This window comes from Macadamia integrifolia, chromosome 7 (genome assembly GCF_013358625.1).
Source record: "Macadamia integrifolia cultivar HAES 741 chromosome 7, SCU_Mint_v3, whole genome shotgun sequence".
NCBI lineage: Eukaryota > Viridiplantae > Streptophyta > Magnoliopsida > Proteales > Proteaceae > Macadamia > Macadamia integrifolia.
In genome coordinates, this window is record NC_056563.1 from 1,443,679 (window position 1) to 1,464,905 (window position 21,227).

A 21,227-nucleotide genomic window follows, 5' to 3' on the forward strand; every position below is an offset into this window, starting at 1 on the left:
GCCCTTACGATCAGAAATCTTAGCCCAGACCCTATTCGGGCTCAGGATGAACCAAGGCAAATTTGGTCCATCAAACAAAACTAACACCCCTGATTGCAACCCTATGACTTATGGTGTCAATGGGTGCAAATAGACATTATTGAGTTTTATCAAGTTCTTTTGGGTAAGTACAAGGGAAATTAAAGGTAACTTTGTAAAAGACCTTTTTCACTATTTTCTTAAAGCTACTCTACTTTTTTCAAATCAAATTGATGTCATTATCCAACGGTTGGCAAATCTGAAAAGTTTTGCAGATGATATTCTTAGGCGATCCAAGATGCTCTATTTATGGATATGAGTCAAAATTTTTGGAACCTAACCGTCTACCGAGATTCTAAACTTTTGGTCCGTTTCTTAAATCACACTTCATCTTCCATAAACTGGCCACTCGTATAGTCGTATTATTGTAGATATTCATTTTTAGTCATTCTTTTGTTCATTTCTAGTGATGAATAATGCTCTAATATTTGTCACATGACAGTATATGGGTTAATCAATGTGATAGAGAACCAGGAAAGCATCACATTGGTTCAATTTCAGCTTAAAATGATTAGAAGAAGTAGCTAAACTTTCAAAAGATGCCATTTTGTATTTTATAAAATTTCCATTTGATTACATTTTGGTAATTTTACTAAAACATTGAATCAGAATTTGAGCAACTTCCCTCACTATGGACTAAAATGTAGCCATTGAGATGTATATGAGGTCTTCTATCACATAGACTAGTCCCTGTACTACCAAATGGCAGATATATAGTGAAATGTTATAGTTCACTAAGCATACTGATGCCTAGAACGATCCATATGTTTGGGCGCCGGGGCCACACTCCCCCCACAGAAATCGTTCTCCCATAAAAGATAACTTTATCTAGAACTACTGAAATAAGGCATAAACTTTCCCAAACACTGCTTTGGGGATTGAATCTTCTTGATGGGTACACTAGTTCTGCTAAATGGAAAGAACTTCCGACCATTGGATGTCCAAGGAATGTTCAGGATTGACCATGTTTCAGAAATTTGAGACTCAGATTCAATCATGATCCTCTCTATATACCTATACTGTTCCAACCAACATATACACCCTCTCACAATCCTCTATACCGACTCCTCTTAGGCTAAGCAGGAAACCTGTAAGGGGGGGAAGGGGATTGTCATGATTCAAGATTAGTAGCTGACGACCAGAACTCTTGAAACAGGAACAAGACATCCATGGTGGGTTACACTCATATGTGCAGTCCACATATGCTCTGCAATTATAAATACATTTCAATAAAGATAGTTGGACACCTATTTGATACCACACTGAAGAAAATTCTTTCACACAAAATAGCCTTCCTGCGTCTTCCAACAAATAATTCACAGATGTTCTTTTAAGAACAAGAATGAGGATGCCATACAGGGGGGGGGGGGGGGGGAGTAGCAACAGGGAAAAGGAACAAGATGACAAGACTCATAAAAATTGGCAAATCAAAAACGGGATTGATCAAAGCATGAATCTCTCAACAGATACAGATATACAGGTCAGTTTTCACTCACTCGAGGGAGGTCAGATCTTGCGTATTATCTTCAAAGAGATTGGACTGGGATCCACTGGGGGTGATGGATGGTGAGGACCATTCATCTGGTACCATAAGGAAATAAGCAGACATGGCTTTCCTGAACTGTTTCTTGTATTGCTTGGGTGGGATTACTGTGGGAGATGAGTTCTTTGGCCCAAAGATAGACTTCACCCATGTCTCAAGGAGCTTGTCCCATGTGTACTGCTTCATGAAATTAATGATCCCAATGATCAGTTCATGCTTCTCCTCATCCACCCCAACCAGTAGAGAGTATTCCATTACGTCAATCGACTGCCACAAATTCAATGTGAATCTTTCATTAGAATGTATACAAGGAAGCCTTGATTTCTACTCAAGACACAGAAAATAATTTCAAAGCCATTCAAGGATATAAGGTGGCACCACAACAGAAACTTATGCACACATATTTCTTAGTAAAAAAAAAACCAAGCATGTTAGTACGACCACTACAATTATTTGACATTTAATAAAAATGTAAAGGCAAAAGACCACAATCGCACCAACTTGACACAGCCCGTCGGTTTTGAGCCACATAGTAGATGATGTGGCAAATTCCAACCGTTGGATAAGTAGGCTCCTTCGGATTAGCAAGATACCAAGTTTAATGCTCCAACCCAACTACAAGACCCACATTGTATGCCTCGTTGTATGTAAACCCCCTCCCCCTCACCCACATTTTCTATTGTATCTACAAAAATTGGTCTGTCTAGCACCTACAAATTGACTTTTGACCTTTTTTTCCATCTGAAGGATGCTGTTTGGGCTGAAATTTTACAGATCGATAGAGGACCACCTGAATTTTGCGACAAAGCAGGCCCGTCTAGTGTTACCATCTCCCTTTTGTAAAATTGGTCAGCTTATACATGAGAAAGGAAAGAAATCATTTTGTTTTATCTGATACATAAAGACTGCATTTCGAAACTGGATGGAGCCAACTCTATTTCATTTCAGTTTTCCATATCATTTGAATGCACAAAAGACAACATCCAAAATGAACTGACCATGCATTGTTACCGTTTATCTGAAAAGACACAAATCATGCTATGTTTAAGCCTTACAAGATTAAAAAAAATCTCATTTGCACCAAATCAACTTTCCAAGATGACACCATCTGAAGACTATAAATTCACAAAAACACTATGGAAACCCAAATGAAATGATTCCACTTCATGTGGTCTCCAAGCACAACCTATGAAATGGAAATGGAAATGGAAATGTAAATCACCCTTCCTTAGACTAACGGGAAAGGTGCCTTAATTTCATTCCATGCCACATTGCCAAGGCAGATGCCTAATTAAAGGGAAGCTGAACAGCATTTATTAGGCCAAAATACAAATTCCTACTAATAATGACCTTTTTCAAATAAATCACTACCAACAGATTTTCTGGCCATTTTAACAAGTTTGTAGTCTCACTTTGTTATGGTGCAATCTCATATAGGGGTTTATGTGCAGGAGGTAGCCATCAGTTCACCAGTAGGAAAAAGGACCTAAAGGGGTCGTAAATACACTGGGATTATTTCCAATAATATGCCCATTGTATTCACTAATTGACTGATAAAAATTCTTACCTCTGCATTAGAAGCATTTTGAGCAAACCCCCCACCCAGAAAAAAAAAGGGTGGGGGGGGGGGTAGAGAAATCTTAACAGGATCATTATCATCCTGCATGGTAAAGTTTTGCATGCATGTTCATTCAAATGGCACCCCCTGCATGTGCCCTGGTTTAACAAAAGGCGGTTGACTAAAGGCCCTTCAAATTCACTTCATCAAAAGCTTGATCAGTTGATCACAAGGACACCCAAATCAAGGGTTCTAGGATTAACCTATCCTCATCCAGACTGGCCAATCTGGATCAGGATAGGCTGAATCCAATGTTTATATCAGATCAGCATTGATCCAATCCCTCAAAATCCTTAGTCACCAACCACTATGTTAAGGCCTGATTTATTAATCGTTTAGTTAATCCTTGGACCAATTAACATCCAAGTCCATCAGTTATTTGGGCTTACCGCAAGAAAAGCAGTATCATTCCAGACAGCTCTCTCAAGCAACCACTTAGCCTTGTTTCCCACAAAAATTGGAGAAGTTGGCATTGCTTCAACCAGATTCTGATCCAGAAAAACTTTATTGCTCCCACTAGAATCCAGATTATACCGGGACTGGAAAGATCCATCGAGATCATAGAGTCTTGTAATATTCCGGCCGAACAGAAGATTCTCCATAACGAGAACATTCATCCTGGATTCCTTCCCACCCTTAAGGTGCTTTGATGTAACCTTCACAAAAAAAATAAGAAAAAAATTTTTAAGGCTACGAAAGCAAGGCAAGCATGTGAAAGTTATGAAAAGGAAAAAGAAGCAAATTTAGTTCAAACTAAGGTGCTTGCTATCAGATAATGTGACAAGAGCACAGACTAGAAGACTTCATCTTTAGACCAAATTCCAACTCGATTATACTGTTGCAACCTTGCAAATTGTTACATTCTTTCAGAAGACGAAACATGGTTACGACTTAACAGGATTGAGAAAGGTACATAGAGAGGATGGATAGGTCACCCAATTGGATCAACCTTTTCCTAGTTGAGACACACTTGCACATCAAGATGCCTTTGTACATAGGCACCATGGTGACATTGACATTTAATAAGAGGAACCCTCGCAAGAATACTTGATGCCACTTCAAGCATCCAGTACAGGGAATGATTATGGTCAGTGCACTGCATCGTCAGCACAAAGCAGTTGAAGTTCAACTTTATAAAATAATGTACATTAGTTGAACAGGTATGGAACACCCCCCACCCCCCAAAGAGAGAGAGAGAGAGAGAGAGAGAGAAAATCCTGGTTCAAGGGTGAATTTCAAAAAAATAAAATAAAAAATAGAGCATGTATTCAGTGTATGGCGCCTGTTCTGACATTTAAATACCCAGCACATATACAAAATCCAGACTGGATCTGAGATCTATTTGACTATCTTAGAGAGTGAGCAATGTAGTTGGTTGAAATTGTCACCATTTCAAAGAGATACAATTCTTGTTCCTGACTGCATTTAATACTCAATTCAGTAGGGGGGAAAAAAAACATTAGATGAAACAAGGAATCCTATAAATGCAGGAATTCATGGAGCTCAGAGGATAGAATTCTCCTAAAACCCAAAATCCTAGCTGCTAAACCAAGAGAGGTGAATCATATACAGTTGAAGACATATTAAAGGTGGAAAACATATCTCAAGGGTGAAGAGTGGTAAAATTAAGATACTTTGATGACCTGAACCTATATGGTATGTTGAATAAGATTAGCTTAAATGGAAAGTTTGTACCTGATAAATCCCAAGAATCTTTGCCAGACATGTTAGGCTTCCTGAGCTGATCGATTCAGACAGGTACTTAAAATACTCTGGAGCAAACTTGAAGAAAGACTCCAGCTCTGTCTTTGTAACTTGTTTGATGATAAATCTATCATCCAAGGTTTTTGCAAAGAATACATTGCTCTTTCCACCCGGAGGCCCCCATTTCTTACAACGACTAAGAGACCTTATGAAGTCCAACTCAGATGGGCAACATGTCCTCCTCAACGCCTCAAACCTCTTCGCATGGTAACAAGTCACGTTATACTTCACCTTTCCAAGTGGCCCATCATCGAAGGAATGTAGCAAGTGAAGATCCCCACCATCTTTTGGTCTTTCCTGACCATCGAATATCTGGAGATGGTAATCTTGGGAGACCAGAGCATATTCTATAATACTTGTAGGTTCATCATCATTAGCTGGAACAACAGTGCCATTAACACCCACGGGAAAAAGGAGCCTGGCTCCACCTTGACATCCCAACTCCTGAAAATATGAGGCATAGACAGGATTGTACTCACTTAGTGTATCAAACTTTGGAGCACTCCCAGAAGAATTCTTGTTGAAAGAATGGAAGAAGTTCAAGAAAGGCATCCCTATCCAGCTTGTAGAGTCTTCTGCAGTGTCAGCCTGCTTCGTGGGTAATGCATGTCCAAGAGATTCGGTTACACTTCCAGCTTGATTTTTACCCGTCCCTGCTGCGTCAAGGGTGTCTAACAAATTTTCCATAAGAGGGAAGTGCCCTTCCGAGAGGGCCCTTCGAATAACTACCCCATATTCCAATGGATCAGATTGATTAGCAAGGCTGCTGCCAGCAGAAACATGAGTCAGGCCCTCCTTTCTGTGTTTTTGATCCTGATCTATCTCACTTGCTGCTAGAACTATGCCAGGCTGGTTAGGGACCTCACCAATTTCTCCTCCTTGATTAAGGCTTTCATCAGGCCTTGTATCCTCAAGTAAGTACTGGTAAAACCAGCATCTCGCCTAGGAAAGGAATTTATTTTGATAAGCATCTCACCATTACTTGAATGTTTCTCCTTATGTTTCTGTGCAGAGCTGTTCAACCCTTGCTGATGGCTGCCATTTTCTAAACTGGACGCATAAATCAGGTGGTCGTCCCACACATAAGAATGAAAGAGCAACTGCCTCTGCAACCAATTGATCTCAAGAATATCAATTACAGGTTGACATTTCTTGGGCCCCTTGTTAAGTGTTTTCTGAATAGATACCTGAAATAAAGTAACAAAACCATTCAGAAACTGCATTCTTGAAAGGATCTTTCTTCCAAATTTAAAAAGAAAAGGCGTAACTCCATTCAACCAGAAGAAAAAGGGGTAGGGGAAGTAACAAAATAAAGCAATTACAGATTAGGTCTTGCCTTTTTTCAGAGAGAGAAGAAAGGGGAGGGGAATCAACAAACTAACACAACTCAGGGAATCATTTTCCCATTTTTCTTCTTGGGGGGAGGGGGGTGTATATATGTGCTTTCATGCACATCAGTCAAGGGGGGAATTTGCCGACTTTCCCCTTAAGGGAAACAGGGTTCCACAAGTGCATAAATCAGAGGCCATGTTTGGAAGCCAAGAAAAGAAAAAATTCACAAAATTTTGAATTTGAAGACAGAGATAGACACATAAAAAAACATTGGGTAATTATAATTTTGTCTTATTATGTCTTTTGTACTGTTCTTTTTTTCTTTTTTTTTTCTTTTCCTTTCTTGGCTACCAAACATAGCCTCAGTAGAAAATGGCTCATAAAGCTTTTTCTTTCACTCAAATGAAAAGCAGGAGTCAACCAATACACGACACTAAGCTTTGCAGTGCATCCAAGAGCTTTCCACTGATAAACTGACATGCAATTATGCACAACCTCAAATTCAGCCTTCTCCTTTTGTAACATCCCTTCTAGTTCTGAAATGTGGCGTCTTGGTTCAGGTGCTTTCAGGTTGTTATCAACAGACCCAGTATCTGATCTTTTCTCTGAAATCTGATGGAGAGCATTCAGTACTTCAGTAAATAGAAGTTCTGCTCTGTCAACCACCTATTACACACAAAATCAATGAATCAATTACCAAGGGACACAGCAAATTTCAGACAAAAAAGATCTTTCAATGGTGTTTGATCTTTCAACCTCATTTGCTTCTTTCTGTATCCACTCCTGACTTTCATAGTTAAAATCAAGTTTTGGTGGTAGAATGTGGACAGAGTTAACATCAATTGAAGCATATTGGAAGCAAGCAATCATTCTCCCAAACCTGCAGATATAAGAACAGTTGAGAGAGAGAGAGAGAGAGAGAGAGAGAGAGAGCACATATCTATACACATGGATTTAGGCATCGGATCTAATGTGCATGAGAGTCAAGTTAAACGGCATAGGCCAGATCAGCCCCCACCAATACTGCATGATACTACTGATCTACCGAATGACCCTTATGACCAATGAGAGAGGTTGTACAAACAAATAGTGTGTGAAAGAATTGAGACGGTGAGTGCTACAGAGTGCAACTTGCCAACCTCCACCACCAAGGGGCACACTCTTGGATTTTCCATTGAAGTGACCAACTTGATCAACCTTAACAATGTGTTTCCGGGATCAACACAAACCCAAGTGTTGGGGCGCATACTAAACCTACCTGTTTCCTAGGCTCACCACTAACAACCTTACAACATTCTCAAAGTTGAGATTAAGATAACAAGCTCAAAAGCCAAGATAAAGCTCTAGACAAAAACCTTTAACGAAGCTTGTCCTTGCTTGGAATCTCCAAGTAGCTGACCCCATTAAGTTGGGATAAGGTTTTAGATGTTGCAGTTGTTGTTGATGATTCTCAATAAATTTGGGCACCAATAACTCAATAAATGCTATTCAATTGAAAGCACAAAGTTGGTTGAAGTGGCTCCCACTTGGTCATTAAATAAAACTCAAAAATCAGCACAAAAGCCTCCTTTAACAGTCGGATTTTTGCCTTATTGGTCGACCAGTACTCAATATGACCATCGAGAAACTAGACATTTTATAGCCGTTGCTCGGTAGTGGTAGGTCACCGGTGGACCAGTACATTGACCGGTGCTTGAGCACCAATCGCTAGCTCATGCCAGATGAGCTAGCAACTCTCAGGTCCTATCGGGCATACAAGTTGACCAGCACATCGGCTGGCAGCCCAATTTGGACAATGCAGGGTTGAATCTTGAAAAATATGATTTTAAACCTGTTTTCAAATATTTTCTGAGTCAAAATCTGCAGTTGAAACATTTTATAGCCCAAGGCCAAATTTCCAATAAGACTTAAGTTTGGGTATTATACCAATATGCTCAAGTTAGGTCATTTTAGTTTAGGTGAGTCACCAATTAGCAGGTGCCGACCTTTGTATGATTTTCTATCCATAGGCAGCAACATGTTTTTATAATAGACTACATATTTGTTATACAGAGACATCAATTGACAAAGAATAAAGCATACCCATAGAATCGGAGACAATCTCTGTGCAGAGAATGACCACAGCTGGCCACCCTGCTTGCAGCAGCATGGTTTGAAAAACTAAGCTTTAATGATTTCCCAAAAGATGAACCCCAAGCAGCATCAGACATCACCACTCTTCGAGTCGCAGGAGGGAAACCATTGGTCCTTGGACACCGGAGGCACCTGTGCCACATCCAGATCTTGCCTTCTCGTTCCCCTGGCAAGAGAAGATCTGGTAGCTTCTTAACAGAAATCGTGAGTCTGCCTTGTCCATGAATATAATAATGAACATGTGCTTCTGATGGCATCTCACATGAACGGCAATGGTAACTCTGAGAAGAAAGTATCTATGTTAATTCTTCTATTTTTTTTTTTGTTGGGGAGGGCAGGATTGGAGGATACTATCCAGAGAAAAAAATGTGAATAAATGAATGATGGGAGAAGAGAAGAAAAATATGACGATGACCTGATCAAATAAATGGTCCCATAAAAAATGCCCCAAAGGCTTGTCAAAGCGACCATAGTTCTTGATACGGAAAAGATGGGCTCGTTCACAGACAGTCCCCTTCCACACACATCGAGTTGATAAAGAGACCAAAAAACTCTCATGGTCAGAAGGGGATGAAGGAAGCACCAGCTCCTCAGGGTGGTTACTGCCATCTTGATGTAGTGATGACAACCTTGAAACACCAGGTTGATTCCCAGCCTTGGTGTCATGATTAATAAGAGTAACCCCACCTTTCCCTGAGGGCTCCAGAGCTTCAAAACCACTAGTAACAAGTTCATTATTCACAACATCTTGGCCTCTATTGGTTGCTGAAGCTTTGGCCTCAAAATATTCTTCCAAACCTACTTTCCTTTTAATCTCTAGTGCATTATTTAGGGAAAGCTTGCTTTGGTTCTTATCGGACTCAGACTGTCTTGAAGAGGAGGAATGGACAGAAGCAAAAGAGGTGATGGTACTTGCGGGTCCTGCACTGGACTCACAAATCTCCAAGGTCAACTTACATGCAGCAAACACACAATACTGGACCACATGCTTCACTTTCTTCAGCTCATCCCCATTAGCACCCTTGAGCAAAATCTGAAACACCCAAGAGCAAATAGCTTGTTAGTGCTTCAAAACAGTTTCCACCTTCCAAACTACCATGTTAGACATATATAAAAATGCTAAATGTTAAAGGGTGAGGTTTGTGTATTGTGGGTTATTAGTTAGCGTCCATGATAGGAATTAGGAAGAGTGTATCCTGGCTAGTTTGTTCTGGTCAACTTTGGTTATTAGTTTCCTAAGTAGATTAGATAGTTACCTCTTGTATTAGTTAGTGTTTAGAGTTCAATTCTGTTTAGAACCTTCTTTCCTTTTCTGATAAGGAATTTTGTCTTGTAATGAAATATATAATAAACAATATGGGGGTCAGCTGGGACATACAATTGCACTCTCTCTCTCTCTGGTTTATTTGTTTCATACTTTTGATATTGTTTCACTAAATAATGTAATCAAAAGTTGGACTGAGCGTTCTGCAAATGGCATGACAAAACACATTGTATAGATGAAGACGTTGGGAACTTGGGACCGACCACATGATGCACGTGAGAACAACTTCAACACCCATCCTAATCAATAATTGTATTGATCTATGTAGAGAAGTTTCTACTGAATTTTGCAGCACAAATTTCTAGAGTTCCACAATTAACTTGAATTTTTAAGTGAAGATCTCCTAGATGTGATGCAGATCTGAATTTCAAGAATTGAAATCGGATCGATGAGGGCCCAATTGGACACTCAATAAATAATAGCAATAACCAATGGCAGAATTGTAATTAAACTCAAGTTAAAGAGAATGGCAATTCTGCAAATAAGTAGAACCTTATAACAGAATAGCAGTTTTGTAATTAAGTGGAACTTAACCAAAGGAAAACCAAAAGTGATTTGAGTGGAAAAAACAAACGTATGGTCAAGGACAAACTAGGAAGAGGAATTTATAATAAGGACAAACCAGAATAAGTATAAAAAGTAAGGGCACTTGAGGAAATAAGGGGAAAAAAATTAAACCCTCACTAGACAACCTCACGACACAAACAAGAACCAGCAGAAAAACAAAGAGAGATGGCGGTGATGATATCTCCTTCAAAACTTCTCTGTTATGCCTGAGATTCGAGGCGTGGGGTCTCAAGAGGAGGCTCTTCCAAGCCCATATAACCAGCATTTGGATTTACCAGCAGGAAGGTTGCGAGAAGGGCCTGAGATTCTTCCTAGCGGTAGAGTGGCGTCAGTCTCAATTGCAGGTATGAAAAAGTGGTCGTAAAGGGACTGTTCGGCATCTGAAATCTGATGATTTGTGTCGCCTAGGGGCTCTAGACCTTAACGCAAATAGACCAGCCACAAAGGAGCAGAACCCAGTCTCCGTTGGCTGCAACCTTCGCCTAGAACAGGGTATTCCCAAACCAGAAGAGTAACAGTAACTACAATAACAATAGAGAGGAGAAGAGAAGGAAACCAAAATAATAAAAGGAAGAAGAGAATGAAAAAGGAAAGAAGAGAATAAATTAGACAATTTTAGAGGAAGAAGAAGGGGGAATCGGCATCCATGGTTCTAATACCAAAACTCTTAATCAAATTTCTATTCTTCCAAATCTAAAACTGAACTTCTCCATTGTTTACATGTCCAATATAAAAAAAATCAAACAACTACTGGCAACTACTTGAAAGGAAACTATTCTAAAATTAGAAGCAAGCTAATTTAAAGATAACTTGTTTCTAAAACAAAAGAAGATCAAATCAAAAGATTTTTTTTTTTCCTAAGTCCATCGTGCAACTGCATCAAGATGAGTGGTAAGCTACATGAAGTGGTGGTTCCTACTTCCAGCAGCGATCAGTAGAGTACCACATTTTATGCCATTCAAATTACCAAGATTTTGAACTTATAATACACCATTTGTGGAAAATGTTGCAGTCACAAAATAGAATAAATCGGGGTAAAAGTTCTGTGAGACTCACATTACAACCCAATGGCTTTGGACAGCCTTCAAAGAACATAAGTGTCTTCACCAATTTCTTCCCACCCTGTCCAGCACTGCCATGCTCTTCAAGAAACTTCTCCACATGGGATGTGTCACAATAACCCAGCTTCTGCGAGGAGAGATGATCAATCAAAGGAAGAATTTGTGCACCTGTGCAGCAGGCTATACGCTCTAACAGAGGCCTCTTAATATTGAGAACAAGGGACATATCTTTAGCAAGGAGGTACTCTTGGACATAATGCGAGGCTGACTTCTCTACTGAAAGGACATTGGGGTGGTGAGCTTCTATCTTTGAAACTACCATCTTCAAGTGGTCCATTTCCTAAGAATGTAAAATCCAAGAGAAACAAAACCCAGGAAAGATTATATTTGCTTGAGCAACGAATAAATGACTAAATGTGGGAAAAGGAGAGAAAGAGAGAGAGAGAGAGTTCAAAGTAAGGTAAATAACTGAAACCTTCTCCAAAGTATTTAAACTTGACAGGAGGTTCGAGACCTGTTGATACTCAAGAGCTCCTCCAAGGATTAGGAAACAGGGTTTCTCAAATTTTGATGTCATTCTCTTGTGAGCCACATTTTTTCTACAAACAACTCCTTTGACCACCATACTAGAAGAAATGAGGCCAAATACTTCATCAACCAAAGGAATATAAAAAAATATGGCAACGAGAAGATAATAATTGTAGGCTCCATTTGGTTGCAAGGGGAATTATAGGGAAGGGAAATTTTCATACTTAAAGAACAAATGTTTGTAATCATTACCCCATATGACTATATCACTAATTCCAAATCATGCCATATTTTGTTTATTAAATTTCATTTTACTTTGCATCCAAAAGTCTTAGCTATAATATGTAAAATAAAAATTACATGTAAAATATATGTTTACTAAATATGGTAAAAAAATTAACTAGTTTGTGCCAAGGTTCGAAAACTCGGCGATATCTCGCCGAAATCTCGGATATTTTGGTATTTTTTTTTTTACCGAAAAGAAATGGCATACGAAACACAAAAGGACATAATTTCGGTAATTTTGTTCAATTCATTTTGAAATTTCGCTGATTTCGGCCCAAAAAATGCACTATTTTGTTGAAATTTTGAATCTTGGTCATTTTGTTTTACTCATTTTGCTAATTTCGGCCACTTCAGCCATTAGCCCCCAAAATGGCCAAGCGAAACAAATGGAAAAAAGTACACTGTCTCCAAGAAATTTCGCCTCCAGTGGTTTCAACGAAATGAGTTCTTGAACCTTGATTTGTACAATCACATGGGTTCACATGGATGATGACTACAAAAGTTCCTCTTTTAAGTATGAAAAATTCATTTCCCTTTCCTTTAAATTTCCCTTGTAACCTTACATAGCCATAGTAGATTTTAACAAGGTATTTCGATTTCAGTAACTTCGAAACCAAAATTGTTTTTTAGCATTAATTTGATGAATAGAAGTTGGCTTTTTGCCTTTGGTTTTGTGGTGATTCAGAATGCTAGATGTTGTGGTGATTCAGTAAGACCCGTAGTGGTGATTCCATGAACCCTTGGTGGTGGTTTCAAGGTTGGGGTATTGGTGGTGACTGGTGATTCCAGCCCTGCAGATCAGGTGGCGATTCTTGATTATATCATTTTTACCTTTTCTTCCCTACAACCGCATAGCAGTTTCAATTCCTATTTAAGAGGTATAAATTTCTGCAATTGAATTCTCTAGCTTTCTGGGTTTAAAAAATTCTAGTATCAAAAGGATTCTATCATTACCTCAAATCTGTCCATCAGATTCAGATCATATTTACAGATTCTCTACTGCTTGTATTGTTCATTTGACTGGTATTCCAGGCTGATCAGAATTGCTTAAATCAAGTTATCTGGCTTCTTTCAAACTTGTTCTATCCCTAAATCTGGATCCTGTCACAAGCTGATCTTCCACTAGATTTCACTGGTTCAGGATTAGCACTGCATTGTAAGGCTTTGTTGAGTTGAGTTGATCTGTAGACAAGATGGCATAAGTACATTCTATTTTTATTTTCTTTTTTCACCTCCCCTTTTTCAAAATGAATAGCTGCCCCAAATATTTTCTTATGTTTTCCTTAACTGGGTAAACTAAATTATCGAAGTAAACCCGCCTCAAAAGATATCAAATGAATCAACATTAACATGTCCAAGTTCTGTTGTTAATGAGGTTTGTGAATCTGATACCAGCACATTAATCCATAAGAAAATTAAGTGACTTGTAGGACATCCAATTCAGAGGAAACTCCATTAGTACCCAGTGAAGTAGGTGTATAGAGTGGACCACCAGGGAAGTGCAACATTTACTGAACAAATTGGAAAGACCAGAATCTCTTATTGTGCATTATGAGCAATTAACTATCTTTATATCTACAAAGTTAGGCTACCAAGTAATGAAGCAAACCCAGTTTAAAATTTCCAACTATAAAGTGAAGGAACCCAGTTTAAAATTTTCTGACTAAAAAGTGAAAGCACAAAAACATATAGATAATTGTTGCCAAATAGGAAATACAGTGCGCGAAACAATATGATGGGTGGGATAACCTTAATTCTTAACAAAAGGAATTGGTTTCATGGTACATGAAGCAAATACCATAAGACCAGTAAACCACAAATGTAAATGCATGTTCTAATATAAGGGCATGCCACACATCAAGTTTCAGAAAAGGCAGCCATACCACACAATGTACACATCTACCAACTTACCATGTATTTAATTTGTGAGGGGAGAACTCTTCATTAGTTTCATAAACCTAAATGAAGAAGAAAAGGACAAAAATAGAATCTCGGAAAAATTACTGTTCATGTGGTACTGTTCACATGAACAGTGTATGTGGGCCCTTATGGACAGCTTGCGTGGAAGATTTGTTGGAGTATTTGTTACTTGTGGTGGAAGAATCTTAAAAGATCTTGTGGGATCCAGGTACAACTTGCATGGAGGAATTAGGTGGAAGACTCTTAGAAGCTGTTGTTGAGATCTTTTAGCTCATTATCTGATTTTTATCTTGATTACCTTCTATTTACTTGTAATTACTAGTTAGTTAGGTAGTTTCTAATTTCAATTTTCAGTTTTAGAAAGTACGAATTTCTATTTTGTTAAAAAAGGTGATTTGAATTAGATTGGCATCCTTCCTATGGTACACACATGGAGAGTTTAGTTTTTTTAGTTTTTTTACTTTTGAGGTGGTTGTCTTTGCCAACTGAGCAACCCCCTTGGGGTTGGTTGTAACTTGTTTACTTTACTATAAATATAAGAAAAGGAGACACTCCCCAATGTTTTTGGAGTTTAAGAAGAATAAGCTTTGATTTAACCTGTGAGATGCAGAATCCTAGTGGGAGACTAGGTGCAGTTCAAGTGGGAGACTTAAACATATCCATTTCTTTCTATTCAATCAATCAACTGCAGCAAGGTAAACCGATACTGTCTTCCATAGGTTATACTTTATTTCATTGGTTTTGGTGTCCTGTTATTGCTGCTATATCACCATACAAGTTCCTGCAGGTCTCTCTCATTGTCAGTCACTGTAGGTTCTGCAGGTATGAGTTTCCTTGATCTTTTGGTCCTGTTTAAGGGCCACTCATGTGTCTGAACCCCTGCCCTTGTTTCTGGTATATATTCTGTCCATCAATGATACTGTTTCCTATTGTTGTTACAGAGTTCTCTTCAGGTTTTTCCAGCCTTTGACTTCAGCAAGTCCACCATTCTAAACTCAGACTTCAGTCATAGTTTATGGCCTATTCAGCCCTTGGATTGAGCTCAGATTTTGGGATCTCAGGCTATGGTCGCTCCACTCAACCAAGACTTGAGGTCCATCAGATCAGGAGATCTGCAGTTACATTGAATTTCACTTGGCTTCTATTTTGTTGATTCTTTACTTTCTATTTCTGTTTTGTGGTTCTTCGACAGATCTGTCCATTGGGTAATTCTCATATTTGGAGCAATTATCTAGCAGGGCATAAAACCTACTGACTTGATTTCCAGCTCCATCCTATTGCTGGATATGAAGTTATTTGATTCTCTTGTATTCTGTCCTGTTTGGTTTATTATGATGTTCATAGTGATCCTGTGTGGTTTTGTAGCTTTTAATCTGTCCTCCAGGTTTTAGCTCTACATTACTAAACCAGAAGTTAAAACAAACTACACAGTACACCCCCCCCCCCCCCCACCCCCAAAACCACAGGCAATCTTGTCAATAAACAAAAGATACACATGCAGTTGGCCAAGAAAAGAAAAAGCATGCATAAGACAGAAAGGATTGGGCTAAGTTACAATCTGATGAATTGTGAGTTTGGTACCCATCAAAGAAAAGGTTAATAAAAACCCCAGACCAATTAGTTAATGAACATTTATTTATCATAAATTTACCTCTCACTGCGACTCCCACAAGCTATGCATTTGACCTTCACAAATACACCAGGATCCATACCTCCTCCCTTGCTTGTGTCTGACTTCAGAAGTGTTGCAGCCTCCCAACACAAAGATGCAATTATCTCCAACCAACTTTCCTTGTCACCTTCCTCACCAATAGGTAGATTTTCGATCTCCAAAAGTTGAGCAATCGAAGCCCTAAAATCCCGATCAGCCACGTTATTCATGGCCTTACAATGCTGCTCTTCGCTTGATCGGTCCCTACTCCTGTACTCCCCACTGCCAAAGCTACTTGAAGAACGTAAATCTCCCCACTCTCCTGTGGCATCTTCATCAAATAGCAAAGCTTCCTTCTCATCCTCTTCATCTTCTGGCTGTGGAAGTATCCAAAGCAACCCATTATTCTCTAAATCTTTTGGCTCTGCTTCTTCCCCCATTTTTTTGATTCCTTCTAACAGAAGAGTTGATCAAATCCTCTGTTTCAATATTTCAGCATCAGGATACAGTAAATGGGATTCATAGGTATGGTCAATCTCATCAAACTCGACTGGGCCAGAACTTAATCGGTCAACACCTTATTCTTCGCAGTCTTCATTACTCCTGGTACCAAAGAATTACCAGAAACCATGTAATTCATCAAAAGAATCCACTCCATTAACAGTCATGATAGTAGTCATGGATTAAATGCAAGAACAGAGAAACAATGCAAAAATAAAAAGGAAGGAGAGAAAGTGTCAAAAAATTCAGTCACCTGCACAGTATATATCCTCTTGGCCGAACGCCATGTAAGTAAAACATTAACCAGAAGACTTTGACAAACTATTCTATTAATGAAAATAGAAATACAAGCAAAAATGGCTTACTTGTTCAATTGATGCTCTGAAACAGTACCATAAATCATCCCACTTTGATGGAGTTGAGTTGTATAGTATATATACTCTCCTTAAGATATTTGGATGCCCTATATATTTGTATGCAATTGGGTTGATCATACGTTTTTACCTTCAAGATAAAATAACTCTATAATTGCTTAAGGTGCACTCCAATAAGCAATTCCCACAGGGGTATATCCAAAGGTAATACTCAGAAATTCAAATAGAAAACGATAACAGAGAGAAAAACAGAGAACAAAAACACTTGCAGTAAACAGAGAATAAAAACTCTCAATCCCCGAATACTTGTACATATTGAATGATTGGGTACATACACCAATAATATGTCTCCTTAGGAAAAAGTGTGGAATCAACATTACATGTAACCCACGCCCACGCCCCGCCTCGACCCACGTGAGTCAAAAGCACCCTAGGAACCCCCACACACATGACAAGGGAGAGTGTCTCTTCAAAGGATTTGCACCCTTAACAAACATTTATACATATGTATAAATATATATATATATATATATATCCAAGTTTTCTTTCATCCCTCAGTAATGTGGGACTAAACTTTTGTGAGTTGTCTTTGGCTCATTTATAACTTCACAAGCGTTAAAGACAAAATAGTAAAAGTAGAAGAACATTTTGTGGGGGAAAGCTGAATTTAAAAAAAACTACTTTGGATTTCAAAAAGACCATTTTGAAATGACCAATTTGACCATAGTTTGAAATTTAAATTCCAACACACCATGGGTTGGTTGCCCCCTATTTTGAATTTACCCTTGGAAGTTCTTTTTTTTTTTTTTGGTAGAAACCCATGGAAGTTCTTTTGAGTGTTTATAAAACATGCCTTATACCTATCAATTTTCAGCTTCTTAGTAAAAAATAAAATATCTCTGGAGTCAACTTGGAGCATGTTGCATGCCTGTGAGGTTGTACACTTGTACCTATAAATTTTCATGGTAGTATTTTTATTTATTTATTCATTTTGACAAATCCTATCCATGGCGGCTATCGCAAAGTGTCTCAACTCAAAGAAAGGTGACCAACAAGAGAAAGAGTGAGGGGGGGTTTTCAACACCAAACTGAAGGCTACTTCGACAAGCAATTTCTAACCAATTGTGCTAGGCAGCTGTTGGTATTTTCACCATAGTAGACTTTCACTTCTTTAACCTCTCCCTCTTTTCGCAAGAAATTTTTGAGATGAAATCAAATACATAAGAATTTTTTTTAAAGGATAGATAAGATTAAAACTATGTTGGGTTGTAATAAGGGAAATTCAAAGGAGAAGGAAGTGGAATTTTCAACCCTTGTTAGAATCGACCCATTATAAAGTAATTATAAATTGATATTTAAATTTCTTGCCATGTTTAGTAATGATATATCTTTACATATAAATTTTATTTTACATTTTATAGCAAAGAATTTTGTATGCAAAGTAAAATGAAAATTAATAACCAATTATAGAATGGAATAATGATTTAAAAAAGAAAATTAGAATATTTCAGTTCTCTTCCTTGTAATTCTTTTGTGACTAAAATAGAGTCTAAAGAATACTAACATGTTATTGCAAAAAACACAACATATTGATTTACTTTATTACGTTATTTGTTTTTTCACCCTTTCACATGGCAAAAATATAACACATTGTCTGGGCAGGGTTTTTTTTTTTTTTTCACTTTTTTAGATGTATACTTATGGGATTTATGGATCTCACAAAAAGGAATATGTCTTAGGAATTATGGATTTTTTTATTTTAATGAAGATTAGTGTTTTATTGTCTCATGATTGATCATGTGAACATTGGTTATATATGTGTTGGGATCAAGATTAGTGTTTTAAAAAAAAAAATGATAAATAAAATTGATTTGTTTCTTTTTGTTTTTGGTAAGAAAGCTGATTTGTTTTAATACCCATATCAACATAGACCTTTGATAATATTAATACATCTAATTAACTGATATAATCAATATGATATCGATATCAAGAACTCCGGTAGGGATTATAGTTAGTTAAAACATGTTTTAAATGCCCTTTTTTTACCTATTTTTCCATTCTCAAAATTGATCCCGATTATACAAAAAAAATAGGAAATGTTTTCAACGCACTTAAAATGTCTTTTTTTTTGTTTTTAATCTAATTTTTTATTTTTACAAAATTTTAAAATATTTTATTTTATAAATTTATAATTAGTTCATTTAATTAATATGAGATGAGTTGGTGCCACACATTATGCCTTTTTTATTTTTGTTTAATATTTTTCAAATATAAAAGTTTGAAACATGTATCCTCTATTTTCACCTTTTTACCATTTTCAAAATGTTTGACCATATTTTTAACCATTTGGTTAAAATTCTGAGTTGTTTTAAAGATGTCATAGCAGATAAAGGTTTTTTGTCACCCCCATTTTAACTATGGTTAGAACTGCACTTCTCTCCATCATTGAGTACAATTGAAGTACTATTTTGAAGGAACTTGTTATGTTGTCTTTTATAAAAATTAAAAAATTAAAAAATTAAAAAATTAAAAAATTAAAAAATTAAAAAATTAAAAAATTAAAAAAGTTTAAATTTTTAAAAAATTAAAATTATAAAATAAAAATAAAGTTATTTTTTTCCAATAAGCATTTATTTCTAGAATTCCAAATTGAAGTTGTGACAAAGGTTCATTAGCTATATGATAGTCTTAATTTTATTTATTCTAATTTCCAATAACAACAAAAATCATATTGGGAACTTTGATACCAATATTGATATATGTATCACCTATATTGGGTTGGATCGGATCGTTTGACCTTTCAAAAATTGATACTTTTTTTTTTTAATATCTTTCCCTGTTCCGATATCATCAAAACAATATTAGTATTGTTGTTGACACAAATTAGCCAATACAATCAATCCAATATCAATACCTAAAACCATGTTTTCTCCTCTATCAAAAAAAAAAAAAAAAAAAAATCATTTGAAGCTCTCCCCCAATACTCAATGATTCATACTAAGAAAGGCCCATTCTAGACAAGGAAGTTGTAACCTTCTTTTGATTGTCTTTTGTCTTATTCCTAAAGTTATTTTTTAATATAAAGATAAAAAAATATTTTGAAATCTTTTTAAAGTTACTTGTGATTATGTCATTATAAAAAATTACACATTTTTAGTGTAGGCATGATAAATGATAAGGTTAACTAAATAGTAAAAAATAAGGTTACACAACCTTGATTACATCAAGATTTTCACCATATATATATATATATATATATGTATGTATACTTGACCCCTGATCAAGAGCCACGGATTACAGCCATATCTGAGAAGAAAAAGCCATTCAAACTCTGGAATCTTCTATGGCCTTCACTTTACATCACTTTTCAGGTCGTCATTGGGTGTACAGTGTATTTTCGTATATTTTTTGTTAATATTTTCATGGAAGAGTTCCCCATGTTACTAGCATAGGAGGAATCTAAATACAATACCAATGGTGGTGTACAAAATAGTAATTTTTAATAGGGTCCACAATAATTAAGAAAAAATAAATAATAAAATCCCTATGAGAGGATGTACATTAAACAAAAGTGTGGAGATCATTTTCTCTATTTTCATTTTTGTGGGGTCACACTTAGTGTAACCATGCACCGATAAAATGGAGTTGTTACTAAAAATCAGGTAGACACTTTTTTTTTTCCTTCGGTTCAACCTTTGTCTAATATGGTCAAAGCATTTTGAGTAACCGGGATACCAACATACAGTGATTACTGACAAATCCATATTATTTCTTAAATACTTAGCTATCAAAACTTTCTTATCACCCTTTCACATGGCGAAAAACATGACATGCTGATCTATTTCAAGGTGAAGTTATATAAGTTAGGATATTTTCCCTAATGATCAAATATAAGAAAATGCTTCATTAATATATATATATATATATATATAATATTTCACTAACAATGTGTTTTTTATTCATTTGTAAGAAAATAAAAATACCTATATGAGAGGGCAAAAAAATGCTTTAGAAGCAGAGAGATTTTTCCTTTATATTTATATATACATAACACCTTATATACACATTTTCTTACGTAATTTCTTTCCTCATTGGAACATATGTTATCACCACGTTTACCCCCGCAAAGGAGGCAAGAGCAAGACTCGTGGTTGCCACGATCTGGTCCCTATTTCGTATTTTTTTTTTTAAGGCATTTATTTATCAGAGGGCATAAAAATGCTTTAGCCATAGAGAGTTTTTTTCTTTTATATTTATATATACACAACACACGTTATATACACACTTTCTTACACAATTTCTTTCCTCATTGGAACATACGTTATCACCACGTTTACCCCCACAAAGGAGGCAAGAGCAAGACTCATGGTTGCCACAATTGGGTCCCTCTTTCCTTTTTTTATTTTATTTATTATTATTTTTTTTTTATACATATACTTATGAATCTCACTAAAAAAAGGAGAATTAGAAATATAAAATTTGTGTTTCTTAATGAGGGGTTATTTATTATTGTCTAATTGCGAAAAGGTTCTATGAGTCATTGAGGTA

General features: G+C 36.8%; 1 protein-coding gene across 1 annotated transcript; it reads right to left on the bottom strand.

Annotated features, from left to right (window-relative positions):
* Positions 1 to 1,281: 1,281 nt before the first annotated feature.
* LOC122084162 (1-phosphatidylinositol-3-phosphate 5-kinase FAB1B-like) lies at positions 1,282 to 16,484 on the bottom strand. The gene is given in 12 exon segments (XM_042652246.1): positions 1,282 to 1,888; positions 3,629 to 3,895; positions 4,935 to 5,920; positions 5,923 to 6,190; positions 6,831 to 7,001; positions 7,092 to 7,215; positions 8,418 to 8,749; positions 8,884 to 9,501; positions 11,416 to 11,760; positions 11,896 to 12,046; positions 15,805 to 16,365; positions 16,426 to 16,484. Coding segments are annotated over 12 exon segments (4,200 nt in total). The 3' UTR covers positions 1,282 to 1,570.
* Between the last annotated feature and the right edge of the window lie 4,743 nt (positions 16,485 to 21,227).